Source organism: Megalobrama amblycephala, linkage group LG24 (assembly GCF_018812025.1).
Source record: "Megalobrama amblycephala isolate DHTTF-2021 linkage group LG24, ASM1881202v1, whole genome shotgun sequence".
Classification (NCBI taxonomy): domain Eukaryota; kingdom Metazoa; phylum Chordata; class Actinopteri; order Cypriniformes; family Xenocyprididae; genus Megalobrama; species Megalobrama amblycephala.
Window position 1 is genome coordinate 10680015 of NC_063067.1, and position 25227 is coordinate 10705241.

The window sequence follows — 25227 nt, forward strand, 5'->3', positions numbered from 1 at the left end:
TTTACTCTATGCAATTAATGTTTTGAGCTTTTCTAGACAAATTCGCCACACAATGAAAATAATTTCCATCAATAGTATAAAATACACAATACAACAAAATAAATAATTTCTTCAATCCACTCCTTTATTTCTCTTGGGTATAAATTGTACAAACAATAGTGTAGATCAAATCAGCAACATCTTATTGTGACCCAGTCCCTGATCTCCATCTACATCGTCAATTCCTGTGAAGACAGGCAAAAAGATAAATTAAGTAAGACTGCTTCATATCATGACACCGCATTTAAAGCCTGAGCTCTTCTCAGGACAAATGAGCTGGCTTCAGGACAAATTCAGAAGAACGAAAGTCAAATGTTAATTCATCACAGAAGAGTTTTGAAATTAATATTTAAAAATTGTATGCATTTAAATGCATTTAGCTACATAAAGTGAGGCGTTATCAGTTTAACTCACCATAATAGCATTGACAATGTCGTTATTGTTATTCTTCAGTGCACGCACAGCCTTTGCCCTGGATACATTGGCCTGTGACATGACCAGCTCAATGTCCTTGACTTCCACTCCGGTCTCATCAACCTGTAAATGGTAAAACAAATCAGTCAATGAATGTGGACATATTCACGTTTCACATTTGTTGAATACATCAACACAAGACCTTTCATGAAAGCAGAATTACTCTGTGTTAGAATCACAACAGTGTTGACGCTCACCTCTTCCTCTTCGCTCTCCTCCTGTACTGTGGGCGTCTGTGTGTTTTCCTGGATGTTTGAAACGGCTTCTCCTTGAACCTTGAACTTCTCTGCAGCTGCTAACTGAGCTTGCTGTGACAGGTCTTCAATCTGAGAAGAGCAGAAACAGGATTTTAGTTTGTTTAAGCTTCACTGTGTTCCTCACACCATTGTGAAAGTTTCCTCTTTCAGGACAGAAAGTTTGGCTTCATCAGACTCAGAAGAACGAAAGTCAAACTGTTTAAATCATCATTGAGAGGTCACTTAGGCCTAGATAAGCAGGAAAGGTTGCCATGTAGAATTAGTTTTCAACCAAAACAGGGCTGATATAACAGGAGTGCACACTTAAACAAGAAACCATTTTTTCCCTAATCTTTACCTTGGCCTCACCGAAGACAATGTAAGTATCTGAAGCTGGACTTTTGTAGACATCTGGTTTGGTGATGACAAAGAGAATGTTCTTGGACTTGCGAATGGTTACCCTGGTAACACCAGCAACTTGTCTCAACCCCAATTTGGACATGGCCTGGCAAAAGAAAGAAAGGGTACAGTTAAACAACAGTGCATGCAATCTAATCGAATTTGGTGTTATAATCAGATTCACTTGGTTTGTGGATGACCCACCTTCCTGGCTTTCTTCTCACTTCTGCTTTGTTTTGCTTTGCTGACAGGCTCCTCATCGATTTCAGCTGCAGCTGCAAGCTACAGAAAGGGAAGGCAATTTCAGTTCATGTCAATGTAAAATTGAAAAAGAAATGGTGTGAGAAAATAAAGTGGAGGGCGAATAACGCTATTGAAGATGCCATTTAAAATATTACCTGTGCCTGCTGTGTCTGTGTCTGTGCAGAGTCCTGCTCCTCCAGTTCAGGAACAGATTCGTCACTGTCAGATTCAGTGCCAGACCCTAAAACATCAAGATACATTACATTAATTTGCCATTAGACAGACAGAAAACATTTTCACCAGAATACTGTTGAAAATCAAAAATACTTTTAAATACTTTTAGACATACTGCAAGATAGAATCTAAAGTAACAATATCTACATTGATTAACTCAAACCATTCAGCTACTGGCCCCATGTTCCTTGAACATTTTTCTGAAAAGCATCTAACTGAAGCTTTAACTTCACTAAGGATAGATGATTTCCAGATCCTGCAGTTACCAGGTTTACTTTCACTGATAATGTGACTCTAAAGTATTATGGTGGGACAACATTATTTGGCAACAACAAACGCAGAACGCAAAAACAGACAGAAAGAGATACCCTTGTCGTTCTTGATGACTGGTTCCAGTATGGATGGGGCTTTAAGTGGTGTGGGAACAGGTGCTGGCTCAACTTTAGGGGGAAGGACAGGCTCAACTTTAGGGATAGGGGCAGCAGCCTCAACTTTAGGGGCAGGTGCAGGTTTAACTTTAGGGGCAGCAGCCTCAACTTTAGGAACAGCAGCCTCGACTTTAGGGCCAGGAGCCTCAACTTTTGGGACAGGCACAGGTTTAACTTTAGGAGCAGCAGCCTTAACTTCTGGGGCAGGTGCAGGTTTAACTTTAGGGGCAGCAGCCTCAACTTTAGGGGGAGCAGCCTCAACTTTAGGTGCAGGTTTAACTTTAGGTGCAGCAGCCTCAACTTTAGGAGCAGCAGCCTCAACTTTAGAAGCAGCAGCCTCAACTTTAGGAGTAGCAGCCTCAACTTTAGGAGCAGGCACAGGTTTAACTTTAGGGGCAGGCACAGGTTTAACTTTAGGGGCAGCAGCCTCAACTTCTGGGGCAGGTGCAGGTTTAACTTTATGGGCAGCAGCCTCAACTTTAGGAGGAGCAGCCTCAATTTTAGGGGCAGGTGTAGCTTTAACTTTAGGAGCAGCAGCCTCAATTTTAGGGGCAGCCTCAACTTTAGCCTCAACTTTAGGGGCAGGCACAGCCTCAACCTTAGAGGTAGAAGCAGACTTAGCTTTAGTGGCAGGCTCAACTTTAGCAGCAGGGGTAGGCTCAACTTTAGGAGCAGGCTTAACTTTAGGTGCAGGAGCAGCCTCAACTTTAGGGGCCACCACCTCAGCTTTAGGAGCAGCATTGGGTTTAACTTTAGCGGCAGGAGAAGGCTCAGCCTTAGGGCTAGGGGTAGACTTAGCTTTAGGTGCAGGAACAGCCTCTATCTTAGGGGCAGCTTCAGCTTTAGGAGCAAGAGGGACTGCAACCTTAGGGGAAGGAGTAGACTCATCTTTAGGGGTATGGACAGGCTCAACTTTAGGTTCAGGTGCTGCTTTCTGTTCAGGGGTAATCGCTACTTTAAGGGTGGGGACAGGTTCAGCTTTAGGAGCTGGTTTAGCTTTAGGAACAACCTTTGCTTTAGGTGCAGGGTCAGATTCAACTTTACTGGAGGTGACAGGTTCAGCTTTAGGAGCTGTTGGGGTAACTACAGGGATTGCACTAGGTGGCATGGGGGGGAAAGCAGGCATTGTAAAAGGATTCCCAGGTGGTAAGAGAGGTGGCAGATCATCATCCTCAAACTCCACAACCCGAGGAGCAGGTTTTGATGGAGCAGCAGTGGCTGGGTTCACATCTGGCACTTGGGCAGGGCCAGGCTTTGGAACTGCTTTTGAAGGTGAAGTCGTCTTGGCTTCTGAAGCAGCATGGGTTGCTACTTTTGGAGTTTCAGAGGCAACCTTGGGGGTTTCAGCCACTTTAGGTGGACTGGTGGCCACGGCTTCTGTAAATGACTTGGGTGCTGGGACAGCAGATTTGGAAGTCACTTTAAAGGCCACAGGAGCCACAGTGACTTTGGGAGAGACAGGGGAAGCATCAGCATTGCCTGCTGGTTTTGCTACCTCTGGAATTGGTATAGCAAGAGATGGCAGAGCTGTAACTGGTGCAGGCTCTTGAGCAGGCTTTGAGGCAGAGGGAGGCTCCTGCTCATGTTCAGCAGGTTTAAAATTCTTTGTTTTCTGTTGCTTCCCTTGTTTGCCAGCCTTTACCACCCTGGGAGCAGTTTGCTCAGCTTTCAAGGCTGCAGGGGAGCCAGCTGGAGGAGAGGCCAAAGGGGAGCATGGAGGGGTAGCACGAGGGCCTGAGGCAGATTTAGGAGAGGTAGGAGAGCTTGAGGAGGCAGACAGAGAGGAGCGCTTCCTGCGTCCTGCAGGAACTGGCTTAGGAGCGGTGGCGTGAGGAGATGAGGACAGCTTGGGGTTAGTTTTGTCCTCTTTAGGCTTTGCCTGAGAGGGAGCAGGGGCTGCAGCAGCAGGTGTGGCTAATGGAAATAAAACGCTAGAGTGACTTTTGGCAATTAAAAAGTTGCATGGTGTAAACCATCACATCCATGCTGGTTATGAGGGATGCTTTCAATTGCTCAAAAGGGTTAAACTGCTCCACAAAAGCACAACTAGCTACTAAACACACCATGAAAATCTGGTAAAGAATGGTTAAGACTCTGTAAAAACACCACTCAACTGCACATGCGTGAACCAGACAGGCACTGGCAATGAACTACATTATCTAACAACATTAGTATTAAATTAACATTGCTCAAAGATTAACACAATCTTTGACACTTTCATTTACCATAATGTTTCTTGCATAAAGATAAATTACTAAAAATCTAAAAAGGACAATAACTTAGTTAAAAGCAAGAATAATATTGCCTACTCAAACAGCAAATAGTAACAAAATTTAAATGAAATTGTACATTACAAATTTTGCAACCTCAGAAGCACAAGTAACATACAAATGTGGCTTTTTTTGTCAAAACATGGTGTACTGCTATACTACTATGTATATATACTACATAAATTGTATGATCAAATGTATATAAAAACCGCATAGTCTGTGTAAATTAAACATTTATTATTATAGTCACAAAAGTGATTTTAGTCAAAAGCAGTGAAAGATTTTGATTAACAAACGACAGCAGGTATATTTGGATGCTGTTACTTTAAAACCGACTGCACGGATCCAATATACTCCTGTGTATTCTCTCTCAAATGTTTATGTTCACTTAACCCTTGTAGCTATTTGTTTGGGTCTCCAGCGTCCCCAGACAAAATGTGATTTTGTAACAAAATGTTTTTTTAACAAATGCAATTTTACTCACTTTATTAATGTTTTTACTCTACACTTATGCAGTTGAGGGGATTTATGTCATGTTTTACATTTATATAAATAAATAAAATATTTTTAAAATTTCTCCAAAATAATCATTTATTAAAAAATTCACTTTAAAAAAAGATCCACATTTCTAACTTTCATTCATGGAGATAACACTGACAATTTGCCATGGTTTAGTGTAAGATTTGATATCTCTTGGAAAATACAGTTTTAAAAGTAAAATTGACAACCAGTAGAGGGCTGCAGAGCTCCACTCATTGGTTCATTTGCTATTTGACTAATTGAAAGACATCTTTTAATAAGTTTTTCCAGTTGAATCTATATCTACATATGAAAATTGTTAATTTTGTGGTGGTTCTGCATTTTGGCTGATTTTGACGACAAATTATAACAGCTATTTTTATAGTCTCACTAATTTATTTCTGTGTGTGAGTATGATCATTTTGCATTGTGGATGTTTTAAAGTGTTGCCACTTCATTTTGGTTTATGTGTGTCCTGCATTTCGTCCGATTTTCTAAGCGAGGTCCGAGGTTCAGAGACCCTCACCATCCTAAGTGTGACTTTTTGCCCTGCACACCAACATAAAACCAGATATCATTCCATTTTTTATTTATTTTTTATTTTTTTATTTTGTAGAACTAGAAAGTGTTGACAACGTTACAAAGCCTCATGCTATTTGGATCAAGAGGACCTTTTTTTTTTTTTTTTTCAGCAAATGTTTGGGGTCACAAAGACCCCAAATAGCTTATAAGGGTTAAGACAAATGACTGTTTACACTTGCAAAGAGGGCCATTTTAACACTTTAGTATGTGTATTTAACAATTCAAGCCCATTTTGGCAGCAAAAATAACTTCATTACTCACGCACTCTATGAGCAACGGCTTCATATGCGGGTCTCTCAGACAACGCTCAGAAACCATCTCTCTGACTGCGCATATAGCGTAATTAGTTCTTTCGCGGCTTACTGCGCTTCAAAAGTTTACTTTACAAAACTATTAATTTTGCTACATAAATACATAGTAAAACAAAAGACAACAACTTGTACTTAAAATAAGAACAGAAAAGCCAGTGTTCCTCAAAATCAGGATCAAAATAAGACATCTTTCATTGTAAACATGTTGAATTACATGCTTCTCCTCATGAAGATCAATAAAGATATACATTCCTGAACACAATAAATCCCTTCAGAAAAAGAACAAAAACACTTTCTAGTCTAACACAATAAAACCCCTGTTAAAAATGCTGTATAAATATTCAGGTAGAGATCGCTCAAATTCAATGAAATGTTCATGCAGTGTTAAGTTGCCTGCATTCCATTCAAACATTAAGGATGCATATGCTTTCAATATCACAAAAACCTTTAGTGCCATTTAAATCAGTGCAGGCTAACACTGTTGGGCAAGGCAGTCCTGGATCACTCTTATTTTTCAAAACCAAATGTTCTCTCATAAATCAATCAATATACTTAAATCATGAAATCACACAAAATTACACTGCAGGCATGTGTTGCAGCTTAAAGGGGTAGCTCATCCCCCACTTTTGAAAAGAAAATGCCCTTTTTTGTCTGTACAATGGAAGTCAATGGGTCTTAAACTACATTAACTGTAGGAAAAATGATCTTCTTTTAAAGTCATACAGGTTTGGATCAACATGAAAATTGTCTCTTTTATAGAACTAGTGCAGTTCTTAATCTAGGGAGGGGTTCAAGCACATTAACCTAAAAACCTCTAGGTGGAGAAAAACTGACTCAAACTACATCCCCACCCTAAAAAACATGACACCCCATCCAACTAGAGAAACTCGCTTTGTGAAGTCTCTACAACAGCTGGTAGAAGGAAATCTGAAACAGGTGCAAAAATACCATAAATAGACTGATCAACCTTCCAATAACTGCTGTACATTTAAAAAGTAAAACAGCCAAGATGATGAACAACAGAGCTCCAGGACCCCTCACACAACATGCATTTAGTGTCAGACATGCACATTTAAAGGTAGTACTACTAACCCGTCTCAGCCTGGGGCTGCTGCATCTCCTGCTCTGTAACAGGGACAGTTTCTGTGGCTTCGCCTGGCATTCTGGACTGCAACAGAAATGAGACAATATCACACATTACAAGCTTAGCAAAAGTCAATGTATTTGTGTTTATGTAGTTTTTACTATTCAAAAACACATCAGCGCACTAGGCCTCTTCCTGTAGGCCTCTACTGTCAGCAGTCTCACTGCCGGCTGAATTAAACCCACTGCTGTGTTCACAAGTATCGAGCATACATGTTGGCTTCTAACATTTCACAAGTCCACTATACAGAAATGGTGAGCTTTATAAAATTCCAGACACATAACATGGCCTTTTTAAGACACAGAAACATTGTTTTACAACCCGTTCATAGGAGCATGTGTAGTGTGATGCACATTTCACGTGTGTAACAGAGCAGCACTGTCACGCTAGTGCTGTGTGAGAGTAATTTATAAACAAATGAATACAAAACAACATGGAGAACTAATGGGAAACGAGTTTTGACCCTTCATAATGTAAGCGTGCGTAACGTTATCTCCGTTTTTAAATTATGTGTTTAACAGGCGAGATCAACTTTCAAATCAGAGATTACTGTCCCACACAATGCAAATTATTTGTTCCATTACATTACAGACTTCTAACAAACATCGCTGAGTTTGTTTATTATAACATATTTCGCATGGTTTAAGCGTTTCTTTAGACACAAAGCCCTCGGCTGAAGTCCTCGCATTCAGCGAGCGGCGGTGCGTCTCGCTCCCCCATTTTGAACAGTCAGCCGGTTGTATTCATTAAAATATTTCCCCAATAAAGAAACCAAATAAAGAAATCTTTACCATTCAGCACAGAGGAACACTAAAGCATCAATACTAGTAGTAAATGAGAGAGGAAAAGCACTAATGTAACGTTGGATGACAGTAGATGTAACAGAAGTACTCACTAGTTCAGGGCACAGGATCCAAGATGGCTGTAAGAGAGGGTTTCTGACCTCTGCGTCGCTCTGATGTCACAGCTCTGCTTCCGGCTCCAACAGGAAGTTGCTTTGGGATACGCTCTTGCTGACAGCGAGGAACCGCATTTTCGGGTAAAAAAATATTTATATATATTTTAAATGCGCTTACCTCTGTTATTTCAATACAAATGTATTTATTTCCTAGTTGACAAAAGTCACAACTAAAAAAAAACTAATGTAAAGGAAGGCAGGTGTTTTTTGTTTACATCAAAAATAGCAATGCTAAGCTAACCGGATATTTTTTGAAACCGTTTGCGTGACGTACTAATATTAGGGTCACTCGTGTGGGTATGCTTTGAGAAAACACAATAAGCGGATTCACCTTTATGTAAACTACTGTTTTGCCTTCTGACCACCAATAATAATGTCCTCTTGCGAGGGATATCCATCCTAAAATTTAAAGAGCCAGCTTATATATTTTCATACATGTATAAAGAGACACAATTTATATTGCTAGATTTTACATTATAAGTATGTGAGTATATAGTTACTCTATTGTTGCTGGCCTAAAACATTCTTATTTCATCCCAACAGAGAGATGTCTATGTCCCATTTGTATGGGCGTAGAGGTGAGGAGGAGGAGGAGGATGGTGTTGAAATTGAAAAGTTTGAGGTGACTGAGTGGGACTTGGCCAATGAGTTCAACCCAGAGAGACGCAGACACAGACAGACTAAAGAAGAAGCCACTTATGGGATTTGGGCAGAGCATGACTCTGATGATGAGCGGCCCAGCTTTGGGGGGAAAAGGTATGTGGTTGGTTATTGTTGATAAATGTTTCAGCTGTCAAATTGCTAGAGACCTTGGTGACTAAGTGGTGAAGTTCATATAATACATTTAGCTTTCAATGTTGGTATTTGTATCCACACAGAGCAAAAGACTATACAGCTCCTGTGAACTTTGTGAGCGGTGGCCTGCGAAAGACTGCAGCTGAGGAGAAAGTGGAGCAGGAGGGTTCAGATGACTCCAATGATGGTGGAGATGCACCTCCTCCTCCACCTCGCACTGCAGCTCCCAAAAAGCTCCAAACGGTATGTTGAGATGCCTACAAATGTTACACAACAACAGCATCTTTGACTTGAATATTGGGTCTAAATGTCTTCATATGCTACCATTCAAATGTTTGGGTTTGATAAGATTTTTTAAAATGTTTTTAAAAGAAGTCTTCTACGCTCACCAAGGCTGCATTTATTTGATCAAAAAATACAGTAATATTGTTAAAACTGCAGTCCGTAACTTTTTTTGGTTAAAAATGATCCAAAATCAATTTTTGAGCAAGTACATAATCAGCCAGTATTCAAAACTATCTCACTATCTTAGCTCGATTCACAACGTTATGCCTGTAATAATGTTTTATAATAAGAGCGACAAGGTGGATTTCCGCGGGAAATTTGAGCATGCAGCAGTTCCTCTGTGCGTCATTACGTCACGTCCGTAAACAGAAAGGAAGGAGTCCAGGCTAATCAGTTTTATCACGTGAGGATGCTGCTGGTAGCGGCACATTTATAGCCTTTTCTCACAGCAGCTGAAATAATTAAACTTTTCATTTTGATGGTGGATTGTAATCCAGAAAGGTCCAAATAACACCCGTAGTCAAAAAGCAAAAGACTGTGGAGTGGATACAGAAATTGAAATCTACAGGTAACGCTAATATACACATAGTCATAGTAATGCTGATGTTGTTAACGTTAGGGCTGCACGATTAATCGCATGCTATTCTCACGCGCATTTCGTCAGTAAAGCCGGTTCCCTGATTACCGCTAAATCGCCATCACCTGTTTTTAAACGGAGCGCCTTTTAATAGACGGAGCCGTAGTTCACGGACAAGCCACGCAATATCGCGTTCATTATCGCAGGCGATTCATCTGCGATATGAACGCAATATTGCGTGGCTTTTCAGTGACCTACGGCTCCGTCTATTAAATGCCGCTTCATTTGAAAGCAGGTGATGGCGATTTAGCGGTAATCAGGGAACCGGCTTTACTGACGAAATGCGCGTGAGAATAGCATGCGATTAATCGTGCAGCCCTAGTTAACGTTAACAATTTGAGAACAATATAACAGTAATAATAATTTGCACGGTTTGGCATGATCTGAGCTAAGCCATCGTTAGATTTAATCACCATTGGCAGCACGATTTATTGTAGGCCTAATGCTTTTTTCCTCAGTTGGTCAGAACAAAAGTGGCAGACCTGTTATTTACTTGTTCAGATGATATTTTCCAGTGAAAATTCTTATATTGGTCATACTTTAAAGACGTAGAATCTGAAGTACAGTATCCACACTGGTGCAGTGACTGACAGCAAGCATTAGATTCATCCACGCTGACGAGCTGTGCTGATGCACAACGCACGTACAGATAACTGTTCCGCATATGACTGCAATTGCAGGTTTCAAACAAGAGATGGCGACAAAGAGGAATAATCGCGGACTGCAGCTTTAAATATTATTACAATTTAAAATAACAGGTTATTTTAAAATCTAATTTATTTCTGTGATGCACAACTGAAGTGTCACGTGATCCTTCAGAAATCGGATTTGGTGCTCAAGAAACATTTCTTATTCAGCATTTATTTGAAATAGAATGTTTTTTTGTAACATTATAAATGTCTTTACTGTCACTTTTGAACAATTTAATATGTCCTTTCTGAAGTATTTAAAAAAAGTCTTACTGACCGCAAAACTTTGAACTAAATGTCTTTCAATTCTTCATTTTAGGGTGGGAGCTTTAAGACCTCCCAGAGGTTTGCAGGTGGTATTAGAACAGGGCAGGACCTGGGATCTTGGGAGAAACACACACGAGGCATTGGTCAAAAACTTCTGCAGAAGATGGGTTACGTTCCAGGAAAAGGATTGGGCAAAAATGCTCAGGGTAAAACATTTCAGTCCTTTATTTCATACCACAGTATACTGATTTTATTGTATTTAGCTTATTGTGAATTATGTTATGCATCGTGTGCTTACCCGGAGATCGATTTTATGTAGCATGATGTGAATATCTTTGTCTGCAGGTATTGTGAATCCGATTGAGGCTAAGGTGCGGAAGGGGAAGGGAGCAGTCGGTGCGTATGGTAATGAGAGGACCCAGCAGTCCCTGCAGGATTTCCCTGTTATAGACTCTGAGGAGGAGGAGGAGCAAGTAAGTCAACACTACAACACAAGTGGTTTTTGGTGCTGTCAAGGCCAATATGTACCAAAGTAACCAGTGCCTAACCTGACAGTGAGCATAATACAAAATTTTGAGACACAGTATTATTTTAATCATAAACTGCACTATTTAAACAACACTCTTTTGGTCTGGAAACAAAAGCTTCAGAATAAAAAATGTTTTTGCTACATTTTACCTTTTATTTTTCATTCCATCTTTACAGGAGTTTCAGAAGGAGCTGGGGCAATGGCGTAAAGACCCAGGAACGGCAAAGAAAAAGCCTAGATATTCTTACAAGACTGTGGAAGAGCTGAAAGCTCATGGCAAACTGGCCAACAAGAGCATGAGCAGACCTGCTGGAGAACTGGCTCAGGTCAAGGTGAGAGCGCAAAACAATTAGAGTAATGCATGTAACCAATTAAATGTATAAACAATGAACAATGAACGCATCCCTCATGTGTTTCAGGTGATCGATATGACAGGCAGAGAGCAGAAGGTGTATCATAGTTACAGTCATATGAGTCAGAAGCACAGTGTTCCTGAGGAGGCCCCTTTGAGCGTAAGCACACGAGAGCAGAAGAGCTCTGGCTTCTCTCTCCCGGAGCTGGAACACAACCTCAAACTGCTCATTGAGCTCACAGAACAAGACATCCTACAGGTAAATCACTCATAAACTTGCTCTAAATCGACAGTATATTAGAAAAAAGTAAAATTTTGTAAATTAATATTATATAATGTTAATTATAAAATCTTATGCTATATAAATATTTAATATTTTAAACATTTTAAGTATTTGTAAATGTCTATTTTATGTGGTGTACCACTTGGGCACTCCTTGTGCCAGAGAGCTATAAGAGAAAAAAGATGAAATAATTTTCTTCTCTATGTTTTTCTCTTAGTAGGACATTCAGTCTAACCCTTCAAACTTAACTTCTCATGTTTAGTTGTATTATTCATTTAAAGGTGCAATAAGCCATTTCTAAAAAACACTTTTGATATCTGAAATCAACCCAAACAAACACACTCCTCCTGTTATTGCTCTGCCCCCAAAATGCATATTACTACCAGTTTTTAATGGAAAAAAATCTCTAATTCCTGTCCGCAAACTTTACCTGAACATTCTGTGGGTTTGTGTTGCATGTGTAGAGTGCACGACGTCTGCAGCATGAGAAGGACACTGTGGTGACCCTGACCCATGAGAGCGATGCCCTGCAGGTCAGGCTGGCAGAGGAGGAAGAGTCTCTTGGTCGGCTAGAGCAGGTGATGAACCTGGTGGAGAGCTTTGAAGCAGGCGATATGGAGGGAAGCCCTGCGCTCAGCCTTCAGGAGTGTGCTAAGGTCTTCCAGCAGCTGCAGACAGAGTTCTATCAGGAGTATAAGACTTTGGGTTTGGGAGATCTAGCTGTGTCTGTTGTGCATCCTCTATTGAAAGAGAAGCTTCGCAGCTGGGATCCACTGAAGGTAAAAAAAAAAAAAAAAAAAAAAAAAAAAAAAATATATATATATATATATATATATATATATATATATATATATATATATATATATATATATATATATATATATATATATACATTTGTATTTTTGAAAGAAATGAATACTTGTATTCATAAAGGATGGGGTAAATTGATCAAACATAATAGTAAAGACTTACATTTTTTTAATTTTTATTTTATTATAAATATAAGCTGTTCTTTTAATCTTTTATATCCATCAAAGACTCCTGAAAAAATGTATCATGGTAATGGAAAAAAATTAAGCTGCACAACCTTTTTCAACATTGATAATAATAAAAAATGTTTCTTGAGCAGCAAATTAGCATTTGATTTCTGAAGGATCATGTGACACTGAAGACCGGAGTAATGATGGGGACATAAGGGACTTCTTCTAAAACAAATAATCATACTGACCCCAAACCTGGAACTGTAGTGTATATGAAGTGTATATACAGTATATTAGTCATGGATATAAAGTCATGATGCATTTAAATTAACTGGTCAAAAGGTGTGGGAATGCCTGGTTGGATCTTTATTTATAATTTTTGATATTGTGTTCACCCTGTGTATAAGATCTGAACTCTATTAAACTCTCTCTGTTTATTTATAGGACTGTTCAGATGGTTTAGAGGAAGTTGGACAATGGAGGGCCATTCTCGAAAGCTCACAATCTCTTCACGGTGGACCAGACGCTTCTAACATGGACCCCTATCATAGGTAAAATATATCCGAGAGTGTGTATGTGGGGTGTCTGTGGAAGCAGATGACTTGAGCAGGAGTTTTGTGTTCAGATTGATATGGGAAGTGTGGGTTCCAGTCATGAGGACCTGTGTGTCGCAGTGGCAGCCCAGAAATGTGGGGCCCATGGTGGACTGTGTGGAATGCTGGGCTCCTGTATTACCGCTGTGGATTCTGGACAATGTTTTGGAGCAGCTTATATTCCCACGACTACAGAGAGAGGTTTGTGCTAAACATGTGTCCAATGCACACTGTATATTTTTTGTTAAACATAAGTATGTATGTCCATGCGAGATTTAACTTTTCTGTCTGTTTTTGGATAGGTGGACAACTGGAACCCACTGACCGACACGGTGCCAATCCATTCATGGATTCATCCCTGGCTGCCCCTGATGCAAACCCGTCTTGAGCCGCTGTATGCCCCCATCCGCAGTAAACTAGCCCATGCTTTGCAACGCTGGCACCCCAGCGACTCCTCTGCCAGACTTATTCTGCAACCCTGGAGAGATGTCTTCACACCTGGTGCCTGGGAGGCCTTCATGGTCAAAAACATCGTCCCCAAACTGGGTATGCACTTATCTGCTAGATTGTCAGTGTCAGACTTTAGGAGTCTAAGGGAGTCTCTGAAGGTTTTGCTTCTGTGTTGCAGCTCTATGTTTAGGAGAGCTGGTGGTGAATCCTCATCAGCAACTGCTGGAGCCGTTCAACTGGGTGATGGATTGGGAAGGGATGCTCTCTGTCTCCACCATGGTTGGACTGCTGGATAAGAATTTCTTCCCCAAATGGCTACAGGTCAGTCCAAGTCTTTAAGAATCAGTCAAAAGAATACAAAACGTTTTGTATTCATGCAAATTATGTAGAAGAAACATATCAGTTAGAACCAAATCTGATTGGTGTAATGCATTAGTATAGCTTGTATTTTTAGGTCAGTATGTAAGAAAGACTAAGAGTGCAGCTTAAAAAGAAAATTGATTTAATTATCAATTTATTAGTTGTGACTCAAATGACATACTTTACACTATGTACGTGACCATCTAGTGTATGAATTTTATAATGTTATTTTGTCATCCAGAATTGGAGTCTGATAACCACTCCACCTTTATGTAAGAGAGCTATTGCAGGTCAAGTGCAAAAGTGTCCAACGTTCCACACTTACTTTTTTCAGTCAAGTGTCATTGTGGGTATTTGGGGGAAAAAAAAAAAAAAAAATCTTTTTGGAATTTTAAGTGTGAACAGACCACTTGTACTACAAAATGGCAATAGTGCATAAGTACTCGAATTGCAGTGCACCTATTGTTTTTTTGTTTTGTTTTTAATCACCTTATTTTAAGAAAAGCAATTGGTCAATGATTAAAAAAAATACATTTAATTTAAAAATGAAATAAATTTTATTACATTTAACTATTTTTATAGAGCCACTAAAGAGACATGGTGAAGGAAAAAAAATATGAGATTGGAGGAAAAATAATGTCAATGCTTTCGCGCTCCCCTGAGAAACTTTGCATTCACTTGCAAAGAACACAAATTTTTGTGGGGGAACGCAAAGTTTCTAGGGGGAATGCAAAACGTTTTGTCCTTTTAGGGCATGGTGATACATTTTGAACATGAATTAAATATTTTATATTTTAAATATTTACAGTTTATACAGTTATAAATATTTACAGTTAATATTTACAATTTATTTCTTCATTTTACTTTTAAAAGCTGTGCGATTTTGGCCACGATTTGGTCGTCTGAGACAAATTTTGAGAATCCTAAAACATTCCTATATCCTAGTTTAAAATCTGTAGTCTTTGATCACTAGTTTGACATGTTCACCGACAGCTGATTAATGACCATTGCGATCAATTTTTACCTCAGACAAAATTCTGGCAGTGTCAGAAGCACACAGTCCTGCAGTGTGACTTCTCCAACGACGAACGTCAAATTGTCTTCATATTTCAAGACAAGCTGTGATCAAAATTAACGCTTGAGATTTTTTTTAGCCACCATTTCAGTCCCGCGTGTAACGCAGCCCACACAGATGCTGTAAAACTCCTGACAGCACGTCTGTTTTTAACGTGTCTTGACTGTTGTACAGTCTGACATAAATGACAGCTGAGATCCCACAGTGTGACATGAGGATCATGTTTGTACAGTCTGATGAGGAACAATCGTAAAGGACTATTATAAATCGCACAGTGTTCACCCGGCTGAAGTGGCATTTCTACATTTGAAAGAAGTACTAGGTGTTTCTTTTGTTTCTTGTTACAGGTGTTGTGTTCCTGGCTCAGTAACAACCCAAACTATGAGGAGATCACTAAATGGTATCTGGGCTGGAAGGGCTTACTCTCAGAGAACCTGCTCAGCCACCCTTTGGTCAAAGAAAAACTGAATGAGGCCCTTGACATTATGAATCGTGCCGTTGCCTCTGGACTAGGTCAGTCATGCTCTAGAAAAACAACATATGAAGTCCACTAAACATATTTATAGCTTTGTACAGGGGTCTCACTCTACCTTCAACTTTACCTATGTCTTTTGTTGTAGGTGGGTATATGCAACCTGGAGCAAGAGAGAACATTGCATATCTGATTCAGACGGAGAGAAGGAAAGATTTCCAGTGCGAGCCTCAGCCTGAGCGCCGTGAAGTGGAGAATTCTGCCACAAGGCCACCAGGCACCGCAGCGGTACCAACGTCTGTACCTACCAACTTTAAAGATCTAGTCCAGGCCAAGGCTGAGGAGAACGGCATCGTCTTCATGCCACTGGTAGCCAAACGGCATATGGGAAAACAGTTGTTCACATTTGGCAGAATAGTCATCTACATTGAGCGTGGAGTGGTCTTCGTCCAAGGCGAGAAAACCTGGGTTCCAACATCACTACAGAGTCTAATTGACATGGCCAAATGAGACTGATGCTTGGTCAAACAGAAGCCGTTTACACTTTGCTGTCGAGTCTGCTTCCACACAGCTTGTAAAACTGGATCTTGTCTATCAATGTTGTTTTATAATACAGAAGAAATGCTTTTGAATAAATGTGCTTAAATATCATGCTGACTGTGATGTACTTAGCTACCCACCACTTATTATTTATTATTAAGTTCAAATGTTAGAACAACCACTTTCATTTGTAGTTGATTTTTTTTTTTACCAGACAGCAACATAATAGATTTGTACAAGTTATTTTAAAGGGTTAGTTCACCCAAAAATGAAAATAATGTAATTTATTACTCACTCTCATGTCATTCCACACCTGTAAGACCTTCCTTCATCTAAGAAACACAAATAATGATATTTTTGATGAAATCCAATGGCTCAGAGAGGCCTCTATTGCCAGCATTGTCACTGAACCTCTCAAGATCCAGAAAGGTGCTTGAGACATATTTAAAAGTTCATGCGAGTACAGTGGTTCTACCTTAATATTATAAAGCGATGAGAATACTTTGTGCACCAAAAAAACAAAATGACTTCAATATCTAGTGATGGGCGATTTCAAACCACTGCTTCGAAGCTTTTCGAATGTTTTGTTTCGAATTAGTGCTTCGGAGCACCAAAGTCACGTGATTTCAGTAAATGAGGATTCATTTACGCGATCCGAATCACTGATTCGAAACAAAAGATTCGTAAAGCTTCGAAGCAGTGTTTTGAAATCGCTCATCAGATGTTGAAAAGTCATTATTTTGGGGTGTTTTTTGGTGCACAAAAAGTATTCTTGTCACTTTATAATATTAAGGTGGAACCACTTTACTCACATGAACTGTTTAAAATATGTCTTTAGTACTTTTTGGGATCTTGAGAGGTTCAGTGACATTGCTGGCAATAGAGGCCTCACTGAGCCATTGGATTTCATCAAAAATATATTAATTTGTGTTCCAAAGATGAATGAAGGTTTTATGGGTGTAGAACGACATGAAGGTGAGTAATAAATGAAATTATTTTCATTTTTGGTGAACTAACCTTTTAATAAGACGGTAAAAAAATCCAGAAAAAATTAAATTGATTTACAAAAAGTAGAAAACAAGTGAAAATATTTTATTAGAAAAGTAAAGGAACACAGTATCATGTGGAAATAAATGACATCATTTCATAACTTGACAGATCCTCCAATGGAATGTTTGCAAAACTGTAGTTTTTTGTATGTCAAAAGTGTCTGTATCTTTACAAACAGATGGTCAGCAGTTATGCATTATGAAGACCTGCTAATTAGCTGTAATGTTCCAGCTCTTCTGTCTTAGAAGTCCTTCTGAAGATCTGCAAAAATAATCACATTGAAATAATTAATGAAGTAATCTGTACAGTCACTAACACTAAAACCTAAAATCAGTCATTGTAAATGCTACAAGTGAATTCACATTAATGTACAGTATGAAAACTGAATAATCATTTTGATATTTGCTGAAGATTACATTTAAGTGATCGTGTTTTTGAAGACAAACTCTTGTCATTTAAAGCTCAAAGTAAATTGAAATGTAAAAACAGGAAATGAGCGTGCAGAATTAAATCGATCAATAAACAATTACAAATGGATTAGGGATCCAATCAAGTGTATGAAACATGAACATGAAAGTCTGAGGAAGAACAGAAGCTTGTTCGTAACTCACCACTCTTCTTCAGCATCTCTCCTTTCCGAGATCGAGCCATTGTCTCCAAAAAACGATCAAAGACCTTCACATACTTGGCCAGGCTGGTGCGCTTGTAGTCTACAAATATCCAAAAACATGTTTAGCAGTCAGTACCTTCCCACAGAACTGAGGATGAATCTTGAACAGTTGTGAATAAATTGAAGAGTCATACGTGTTTGCTCACCTCTGATTCTGCGTCGTTCTCCAGCATCTTGTTCATTCTCCTTGTCCTTCATGTCCTCGTCCTCCACCTCATCTGCTCTGGGTTTCTCCAGCTCCTCACAGATCAAACTACAGAGACAGATGAGTGGACATATGAAAGCAGTGGTCACATCCTACAACTACATATGGAACTACCCTGCAAAGATGGACACCGATTTATTCAATATTTACCTGATCGTAGGAACCTCAAAAGGATCAAATGTGTTCAGTTCTTTCAAATCTATTGGCACTGAGATTCGACCTAAAGAAAATATTGAGGATAAAAAGAAATGTTTTCAAATCAACATGAAACAACATTTGCAACCCATTTTCCTTTGAATGTAAAACATACAAATATAATTTATGCAAACTAAGACTAGAAACATATACACTACCATTCAAAGGTTTTGGGTCGGTAAGATTTTTAAAATGTTTTTGAGAGAAGCCTCTTGTGCTTATTCAATCAAATATATGCAACCTGGGTAAAAAAAAAAAAAAAGTAATTGTGAAATAATATTACAGTTAAAAAAAAAAAATTATATTTGAATATGTTAAAATATAATTTATTCCTGTGATATCAAAGCTGAATTTTCAGCATCATTATTCCAGTCTTCAGTGTCACATGATCCTTCAGAAATCATCCTAATATACTGATTTGCTGCTCAAGAAACATTTCTTATCAATGATGAAAACAGTTGTGCTGCTTAATATTTTTATGGAAACCAAGATACATTTCTTTCAGGATTCTTTGATGAATATAAAGTTCAAAAGAATAGCATTTATTTGAAACATATACATTATAAATGTCTTTACTGTCACTTTAATGTCTTTGCTGAATAAGTGTATCAATAAAAACAAATCTTACCAACCCCAGACTTTTGAATGGTACTGTATAAATGAAGTTCATATGGTAAAGTATGATCTCACCCGTCTTGGGGTGTACGCTGAAGGGGCTCTTCAGTAAATGGTTGACTCCTTTACTGACGTTGACATCCAGGCGAGGGTAACAGTACTGCAACATGATCTCCTTATCGATGTACTGACCACCCTTCTTAGTACTCGACTTAACACAAACACATAAAAATAATGGGAAACTGAACTACGTCTTAAGCTGAAAGAGTTGTTTGTCTGTGATTAGTTGCTCTCAGTGCTGCTTACCGACCAATTTGCATTTACCTTTTTATGTTCAACCAGAGAGCAGAGTTCGCCCCATCGCTCCATTGGGTTTTTCACCTTCTGACAATAGGCTGTCAGCTCTTTTTTGATATGTGCAGTCAGACTTAAAGAAATAACAGCCAGCTGAGATCCTCTCATAAAAATACTTTGGTACAGACTACTGAGACGATACAAAAACCGTATTGCCTTTCTGCGGTACCGGTAGTATAACTCCATTCAGTATCCTCTGATAGATGGCAGCTTTTTAAAGGGATAGTTCATCCAAAAATGAAAATTCTGTCATTTATTACTCACTCTCATGTGGTTCCAAACCCATAATGGTGCGTTCACACCGGACGCGAATGAAGCGGTAAGCGCGAGTGATTTACATGTTAAGTCAATGCAAAGACGCGAATTGACATCCTGCGGTGTGATTCGTGCGAATGAAGCGGCGAATGACTCGGTGCGAATTGAGCGATTCGGGCGTTTGACGCGCTTAACGCGTGATTCGCGAATCGCGCTAGTTGAAAAATCTGAACTTTGGCAAATTTCCGCGCCGCGTTAACCAATCAGGAGCTTGCTCTAGTAGTGACGTGACGTAGCGAGCTGAGGCAGAAATTCGAAACAATGGAGGACAAAATCATCGTCGCTGTACATCTTCATACATTTATAGAAACAGAAATTAAAAGGATCGTGTTTGAAAGAAAGTGAGTGAGGAGGTCGGACAATCTGATAAGTTGTAAAAAACGGTCTTTACTCAATTTGAGCTAATATAATATATATATATATATATATATATATATATATATATATATATATATATATATATATATATATATATATATATATGTCACGCGCGAATGAAGCGAGTAAACTCAAAATGTTCAAGCGTCCAACTACGCGCGAATAAATTGCGCTATTCGCGCAAGTCGCGTCTGGTGTGAACGCAGCATAAGACCTTAATTTATCTTCAGAACAAAAATGAAGATATTTTTTAATAAAGTCTGAGAGCTTTCTGTCCCTCCATAGAGATCCAATGCAACTACCACTTTCAAGGTCCAGAAAGACAGTAAAGACATCATTAACGTACTCCATGTGACTCCATTGGTTTAACCTCAATTTTATGAACCGTCGCGCGTGCTTGGTTTGCGCAAAAAACTATTTTATTTACAAAATAATATTATCCAAAGCGTGTTAACGCAGCAATGTCAGCTGTCGCATGAACGCAAAATGCATGCATCATGGTGCTCTCGTGAACACTCATGCGTGTGCGTTGCGTTGCGTTGACGCGCGAGTCTGAACACAACACGGATGTGTTGTGATGCTCTCCTGAATGCACTGCAGATCAATATTTTAGTAAATAAAGTGGTAAATTATGTTTTTTTGCACAAACAAAGCACTTGCGACACTTCATAAACACTTCCAGAGGTTAAACCACTGGAGTCACATGGATTACTTTAACGATGTCTTTACTACCTTTCTGGACCTTGAAATTAGTAGTTGCGTTGGATCTCTATGGAGGGACAGAAAGCTCTCATTTTGTGTTCTGAAGGTCTTACGGATGTGGAACGACACGAGGGTGAGTAATTAATGACAGAATTTCATTTTTAGGTGAACTAACCCTTTAAAGGCTCCAATCAGGTGTTTATCCACTCAATAAAGTGTAACTTAACTAAATTGAAAATTTCACTTGACCTTTACCTAACATTTAACTGATTTAAAAATATTTAAAGATTACATGCTACTGTTTTACTGTATTGTTTACTTATAATTATTATTAGCATTAATTATTAACTCATTTCATTTATTTAATATTTCTTGTTTTGAAATTGTAAAACAAAAGAAAATATTTCCAATATTTTTTGCTATGGTACAAAAAACAAATTTTTCTGGCATTGGAACCGACTACTGAAATGTTGATATTGTGACAACACTACTAGGGATAAAAGGATATCTTCAGGTAGCAGAGCGAGCACTTTGTCTAAACTCTCCTTACTGCCTAATATGTCCTGTTCCACAATGGCGTACTGTGGGAAATAGTGCTCCACCACAGACAGAGAATGACTAAAAGAAAGAGAGAGAAACTACAGTTACACCAATTACACTGACACATTATATACTTAAGAAGGTGGTGATTTTTTCCCCCTCACTTGATGAAAGGATGGATTGGATCTGACAGCACAACTTTTCTCGTGGTCTCCTCACCACCCTATAGAAACATCCGCAGGACACACAATTATTTACAACACTCACAGTTGAGTTGAGCTTTTGGACTAGATACGTGAATATGGTAAACAAACCCAGGATACAACTTCTAGAATGATGAATTATCTGATATTTGAATACCTTGACTAAACTGAGATACTCTGCCACAGCAGACCGTGCCGCCACTGAGAGCTTCCTAGCAGCTTCATCACAAACCCAGCAATGCACTCCTCTCCTACCCGAATACACCCACAGGAGATGATGGAATCCAAAGTCCTCTGAACCACACAAACAGAACAATGCACGTTAACTTTGTTCCATCTGTATATTTGTTATAATGTTACTTAAACTGTAAATGTTCTGTTGATGAGAGGTTCCCCTTACCCCGAAGTGCCCGGTCCAGAATACGGATAGCGATGGTCATTAGAGTCCAGCACTTTGAGCAGATATCAGCAGCACTGAAGAACAAAAAGATGAATATATGAACAAAAAATGCACACCATAACTGCATTTAAAACACTACTCTATAAGTACACTGATTCATTTATGCTCTAAAGCTTCCTGAAGCAGTGTTTTGAAATCGGCCACCACTAAATAAGTCGTTATTTTGGTTTTTTTGGCACACCAAAAATATTCTCGTCGCTTTATAATATTAATATTGAACCGCTGTACTCACATGAACCGATTTAAATATGTTTTTAGTACCTTTATGGATCTTGTTGAGAGAGGAAATGTCATTGCTCCCTATGAAGGCCTCACTGAGCCATCGGATTTCAACTAAAATATCTTAATTTGTGTTCCGAAGATGAATGAAGGTCTTACGGGTGTGGAACGGCATGAGGGTGAGTAATAAATTACATTATTTTCATTTTTGGGTGAACTAACCCTTTAACACTGTTGTTTTCATCGTCCGCGGGTTGAAGCGACCCCAAATAACATGATATTTAGCCCCTGGAATGCAAATTTTACCAGGGGAACCCCACCAAAAACGTGGATTTTGGCCCCCAGAACGTGAATTTTACAGGAGGGCCCCGAAATGGGATTGGGCTAGTTTTGAGTAGCAATTGGGGGTTTTTGTTGTGAAAAACCTGGCAACCCAGGTGAGAAGGCAACTGTGTACCTGCAGCAACGTCTGACATCATCATAGTCTGTCATGTCAATGTCAAACACCAGCTCCTTCTCCAGAGCCTGGAAGGTTCCAGACTTCACAGTGTTGTGTTGACTGGGCTGTCAATCACAGAAACAGAGAAATTATGATCTCTTTATTGATGAGGGAAATTTCTACAAGTAATACGAAGCAGATGAAAGAACCAAAAATGTGAGAATTTTTAAGAAAATATCTAATCACACAGCAAATAATCCATAGCAACAAAAATATTCATTCAATCTATTATTTAAAATATATCACATCATACAAATGTAATGACTATATTATATCACTATATATAATAATACAATACTATTATACTATATAGCAACATTTCATTTGAACCATTGTATTTTCAACTAATATGCATTTCTAAGTCATAAAGACTATAATAACGACAGTATAAAAGAATTAGCAAAATGTCGTTTAAAATGCTGTGATATGCCAACTTTCCATATAATATAATATAATATAATATAGAAACATGATGAGTTATATTACCCTGTGGCTGTAGACTGCTCCAATATCAATCTTGTAGGGAACCATTTTCTGCATCTCTTTCTCCAGCTCATTCTGAGTGCTGAAGGACTGATATCTGACATAAATGTCATCTTTTAGCGTGAAGGAAAACTCACGGTTCTGAAAGTAGTTTTTAGACACTGCAAGAGGCAAAATTAAGTAGACATTATGAAAACGAAGAAAGAAAATACAAGTATTGTTGAATATAAATGCACGCATAGAGCCATGTTGATTAAACTGACATATTTATGGACCGACTTTGCACTATAAACACACAAAGTAACAAAAAGAATAGTATTTTAAAGACCAGTGAATGGCTCGTGTGATCAGAGATTGATGTGGGTAAGTGAGTTAGTGGCTCGGAGATTTACTTACCGCCGCCATAACTTAACCAGCGATAGTACTGTGGAAACGGGAACAGTCTGCGATAATACAGCGGCAACAAGTCAGGCAAACAAGCTGGATCATAATCGGAGTTTGACATGTTTAAATTGATCAGTGTGGATTCTCAATGACAGCTGATCCTACAAACAACCAGCGCGGGAAAATTAACGTAAATAGGAAATGACGCAATTTGTCCTTATTCGTTGGTCTCGCGCACAGCTACTGTTTTCTCTGCTGCCACCTCAAGGCTCGGACAAGAGTGTTTTATGATTATGTTCAATAATGATTCAAATCACTGATGGACTGGCCACCTGTAGTCTACGGTGTCCTGCCGTAAGGACCGAGACGCCGGGATGAACTCCAGCACTCACGCGACGCTGCCTACGTAGGATCAGAACCGTTAACGGCTCTGCGTAGGATAAGCGGATGGATGATTCAAATCAGGCGAAGACTTTATTTTGCGATAATAAAAAAAAAGTTTTGGGGAAAAAAGTAACAGTTACAAGGGAGATAAACGGTGTCAATGAAGAGCTTGAGAAATATGAGACGGGATTTGTGGAGAACACCGAGAAAAATCAAGGTAGATATCAGGAGTGAACGTAATATAGACTAACGTACTTTTTATTATTGTGCTTCATTTCTAGATAAATCCTCATTGTTGTCAAATTGTACAAGAAGGGTGATTATTTAATTGTGTGTATTAAGGGAATTAAATGTTACCTGTGAAATTAGCCCCAGCTAAACAGGGAAATTAGCCTTAGCTTGACCATTTCCCCCCAAAATATTTATAGTATAATTTTTTTTTTTCGCCACAGAATGCTATTAAATCCGGTCGAAATTGTATATATTATATATTATGTGGCAGAATTCTCACGTGATCCATGTGTGGGCACTGCTGGACATTTTTGAGTCATTACACTAAATCGGTACGATTTGAGTCCCTCTGACCTTTTTCAGTGTATTTTATCTATTGGGTCACCAAAATATATTTTTAAAAGCTTTTTGTATTAATTGAAATTTCTTCTTTAATAATGTTTAAAAACATGACATACATTTTATCTTTATATTAGAAATTATTTAGGTTTTTTTCAGTTGACACCACCTATTTTGTAGTGTCCCTCAAGGCCTTCTATGAAAGTGTGCTTGGGATATGAATATTTAAATGAGAAAAAAGTCCATGCATTTTGCCATTCCCATAAATATCCATCTGTGCTTTTTTGCTGGTAATTTTTTTTTTTTAAGTAAATTCATCATTTAGTTCCATACCTCAGTAACCCCTCAACCCAGTTACACAAACCATTCTCCCCCTATAAAAATAATGAACTGATACTTATGTGACATCATTAATAGTAAGTGACATCATAGAATTCTTCTGAACAACATTGTGAGCAGACACACCAAGTCACCACCTTCTTTAATAATTATACCTAAATTATGTTGTGAAATTGTGTTTGTCAAGCTTAACAGCTCAATTATATCAATTAAAGATGGAAAACTATTACTTGTGAAAATTATCTTTGTTATTTCAACATTATTCATGATTTCTTAATATCATGCATGCCATGTGCCTTTCATTTATTCACTAGATTTAGAGCAGTGGCCAATTTAGACAAAAAATCATAACCCCATCACACCTACATTTTTATTATTATTATTTTTTTAAGTTTATGAAAAAGTAATTTAAATCATAAGAATTCTGATTTTAGTTCAAATTCTGAAGTTAAGCCTTGATAAAAAAATGATGCGGTTGCTGTCACAAAAAGTGCCCATTTCAGGCTTTAATATAGCAA

At 38.6% G+C, this 25227-nt stretch overlaps 3 protein-coding genes, 1 long non-coding RNA gene and 2 other non-coding genes across 11 annotated transcripts in view; 2 read left to right on the forward strand and 4 right to left on the reverse strand.

The window, feature by feature from the left end:
- Positions 1–103: 103 nt before the first annotated feature.
- Positions 104–7911, reverse strand: naca (nascent polypeptide associated complex subunit alpha). Of its 3 annotated transcripts, none has more exons than XM_048178541.1 (9): positions 7775–7911; positions 6828–6903; positions 1994–3967; positions 1547–1632; positions 1353–1430; positions 1108–1254; positions 711–839; positions 454–576; positions 104–224 (listed from the first exon to the last, which is right to left on the reverse strand). In XM_048178541.1, exons 2-9 carry the CDS (start codon positions 6895–6897, stop codon positions 210–212), a joined length of 2622 nt encoding a protein of 873 aa, XP_048034498.1. In that variant the 5' UTR covers positions 6898–6903; positions 7775–7911; the 3' UTR covers positions 104–209. The 3 variants fall into 3 exon arrangements, with proteins under 3 accessions (XP_048034498.1, XP_048034499.1, XP_048034500.1); XM_048178542.1 differs by lacking the exon at positions 7775–7911 and having other exon boundaries at positions 1994–2288; positions 2481–3967; XM_048178543.1 differs by lacking the exon at positions 1994–3967.
- On the reverse strand, positions 297–372 carry LOC125260855. Its single transcript, XR_007183147.1, has one exon. It is a non-coding gene; the product is annotated as a small nucleolar RNA SNORD59 (small nucleolar RNA).
- LOC125260856 lies at positions 912–987 on the reverse strand. Its single transcript, XR_007183148.1, has one exon. It is a non-coding gene; the product is annotated as a small nucleolar RNA SNORD59 (small nucleolar RNA).
- tfip11 (tuftelin interacting protein 11) lies at positions 7780–16255 on the forward strand. Of its 2 annotated transcripts, none has more exons than XM_048178544.1 (14): positions 7780–7918; positions 8381–8593; positions 8716–8875; positions 10563–10716; positions 10856–10983; positions 11216–11371; positions 11459–11650; positions 12139–12453; positions 13099–13205; positions 13280–13448; positions 13550–13793; positions 13876–14018; positions 15480–15645; positions 15753–16255. In XM_048178544.1, the coding sequence occupies exons 2-14, from the start codon at positions 8385–8387 to the stop codon at positions 16112–16114; spliced, it is 2505 nt and encodes an 834-aa protein (XP_048034501.1). In that variant the 5' UTR covers positions 7780–7918; positions 8381–8384; the 3' UTR covers positions 16115–16255. The 2 variants fall into 2 exon arrangements, with proteins under 2 accessions (XP_048034501.1, XP_048034502.1); XM_048178545.1 differs by lacking the exon at positions 7780–7918 and adding an exon at positions 8010–8033.
- A 960-nt stretch (positions 16256–17215) lies between these two features.
- Positions 17216–23959, reverse strand: prim1 (DNA primase subunit 1). Its single transcript, XM_048177296.1, has 13 exons — positions 23429–23959; positions 23036–23193; positions 22508–22614; positions 21772–21845; positions 21529–21665; positions 21333–21391; positions 21137–21246; positions 19204–19295; positions 18955–19090; positions 18220–18289; positions 18011–18117; positions 17806–17904; positions 17216–17455 (listed from the first exon to the last, which is right to left on the reverse strand). Exons 1-13 carry the CDS (start codon positions 23535–23537, stop codon positions 17436–17438), a joined length of 1278 nt encoding a protein of 425 aa, XP_048033253.1. The 5' UTR covers positions 23538–23959; the 3' UTR covers positions 17216–17435.
- LOC125259583 overlaps positions 23739–25227 on the forward strand; it is a 118140-nt gene continuing 116651 nt past the window's right edge. For all 3 annotated transcript variants that reach the window (XR_007182855.1, XR_007182857.1, XR_007182856.1), the window contains exon 1: positions 23739–24017. This is a non-coding gene — a long non-coding RNA (uncharacterized LOC125259583). The remainder of the gene's footprint in view (positions 24018–25227) is intronic.

What these genes read in the sequence shown, in the direction of transcription:
- naca (XM_048178541.1), bottom strand. Translation starts at nt 6,897, where the DNA reads ATGCCAGGCGAAGCCACAGAAACTGTCCCTGTTACAGAGCAGGAGATG. An exon ending in AGTCATCAAGAACGACAAGG is followed by an intron (nt 1,633 to 1,993) that starts GTATCTCTTTCT and finishes TTGATGTTTTAG; the next exon opens with GGTCTGGCACTGAATCTGAC. An exon ending in AGGAGAGCGAAGAGGAAGAG is followed by an intron (nt 577 to 710) that starts GTGAGCGTCAAC and finishes TACCATTTACAG; the next exon opens with GTTGATGAGACCGGAGTGGA.
- prim1 (XM_048177296.1), bottom strand. Translation starts at nt 23,537, where the DNA reads ATGTCAAACTCCGATTATGATCCAGCTTGTTTGCCTGACTTGTTGCCG. An exon ending in CTGGTTAAGTTATGGCGGCG is followed by an intron (nt 23,194 to 23,428) that starts GTAAGTAAATCT and finishes TGCCTCTTGCAG; the next exon opens with TGTCTAAAAACTACTTTCAG. An exon ending in AGAACGACGCAGAATCAGAG is followed by an intron (nt 17,905 to 18,010) that starts GTGAGCAAACAC and finishes GGATATTTGTAG; the next exon opens with ACTACAAGCGCACCAGCCTG.
- tfip11 (XM_048178544.1), top strand. Translation starts at nt 8,385, where the DNA reads ATGTCTATGTCCCATTTGTATGGGCGTAGAGGTGAGGAGGAGGAGGAG. An exon ending in AAACATCGTCCCCAAACTGG is followed by an intron (nt 13,794 to 13,875) that starts GTATGCACTTAT and finishes TCTGTGTTGCAG; the next exon opens with CTCTATGTTTAGGAGAGCTG. An exon ending in TCTTCCCCAAATGGCTACAG is followed by an intron (nt 14,019 to 15,479) that starts GTCAGTCCAAGT and finishes TTCTTGTTACAG; the next exon opens with GTGTTGTGTTCCTGGCTCAG.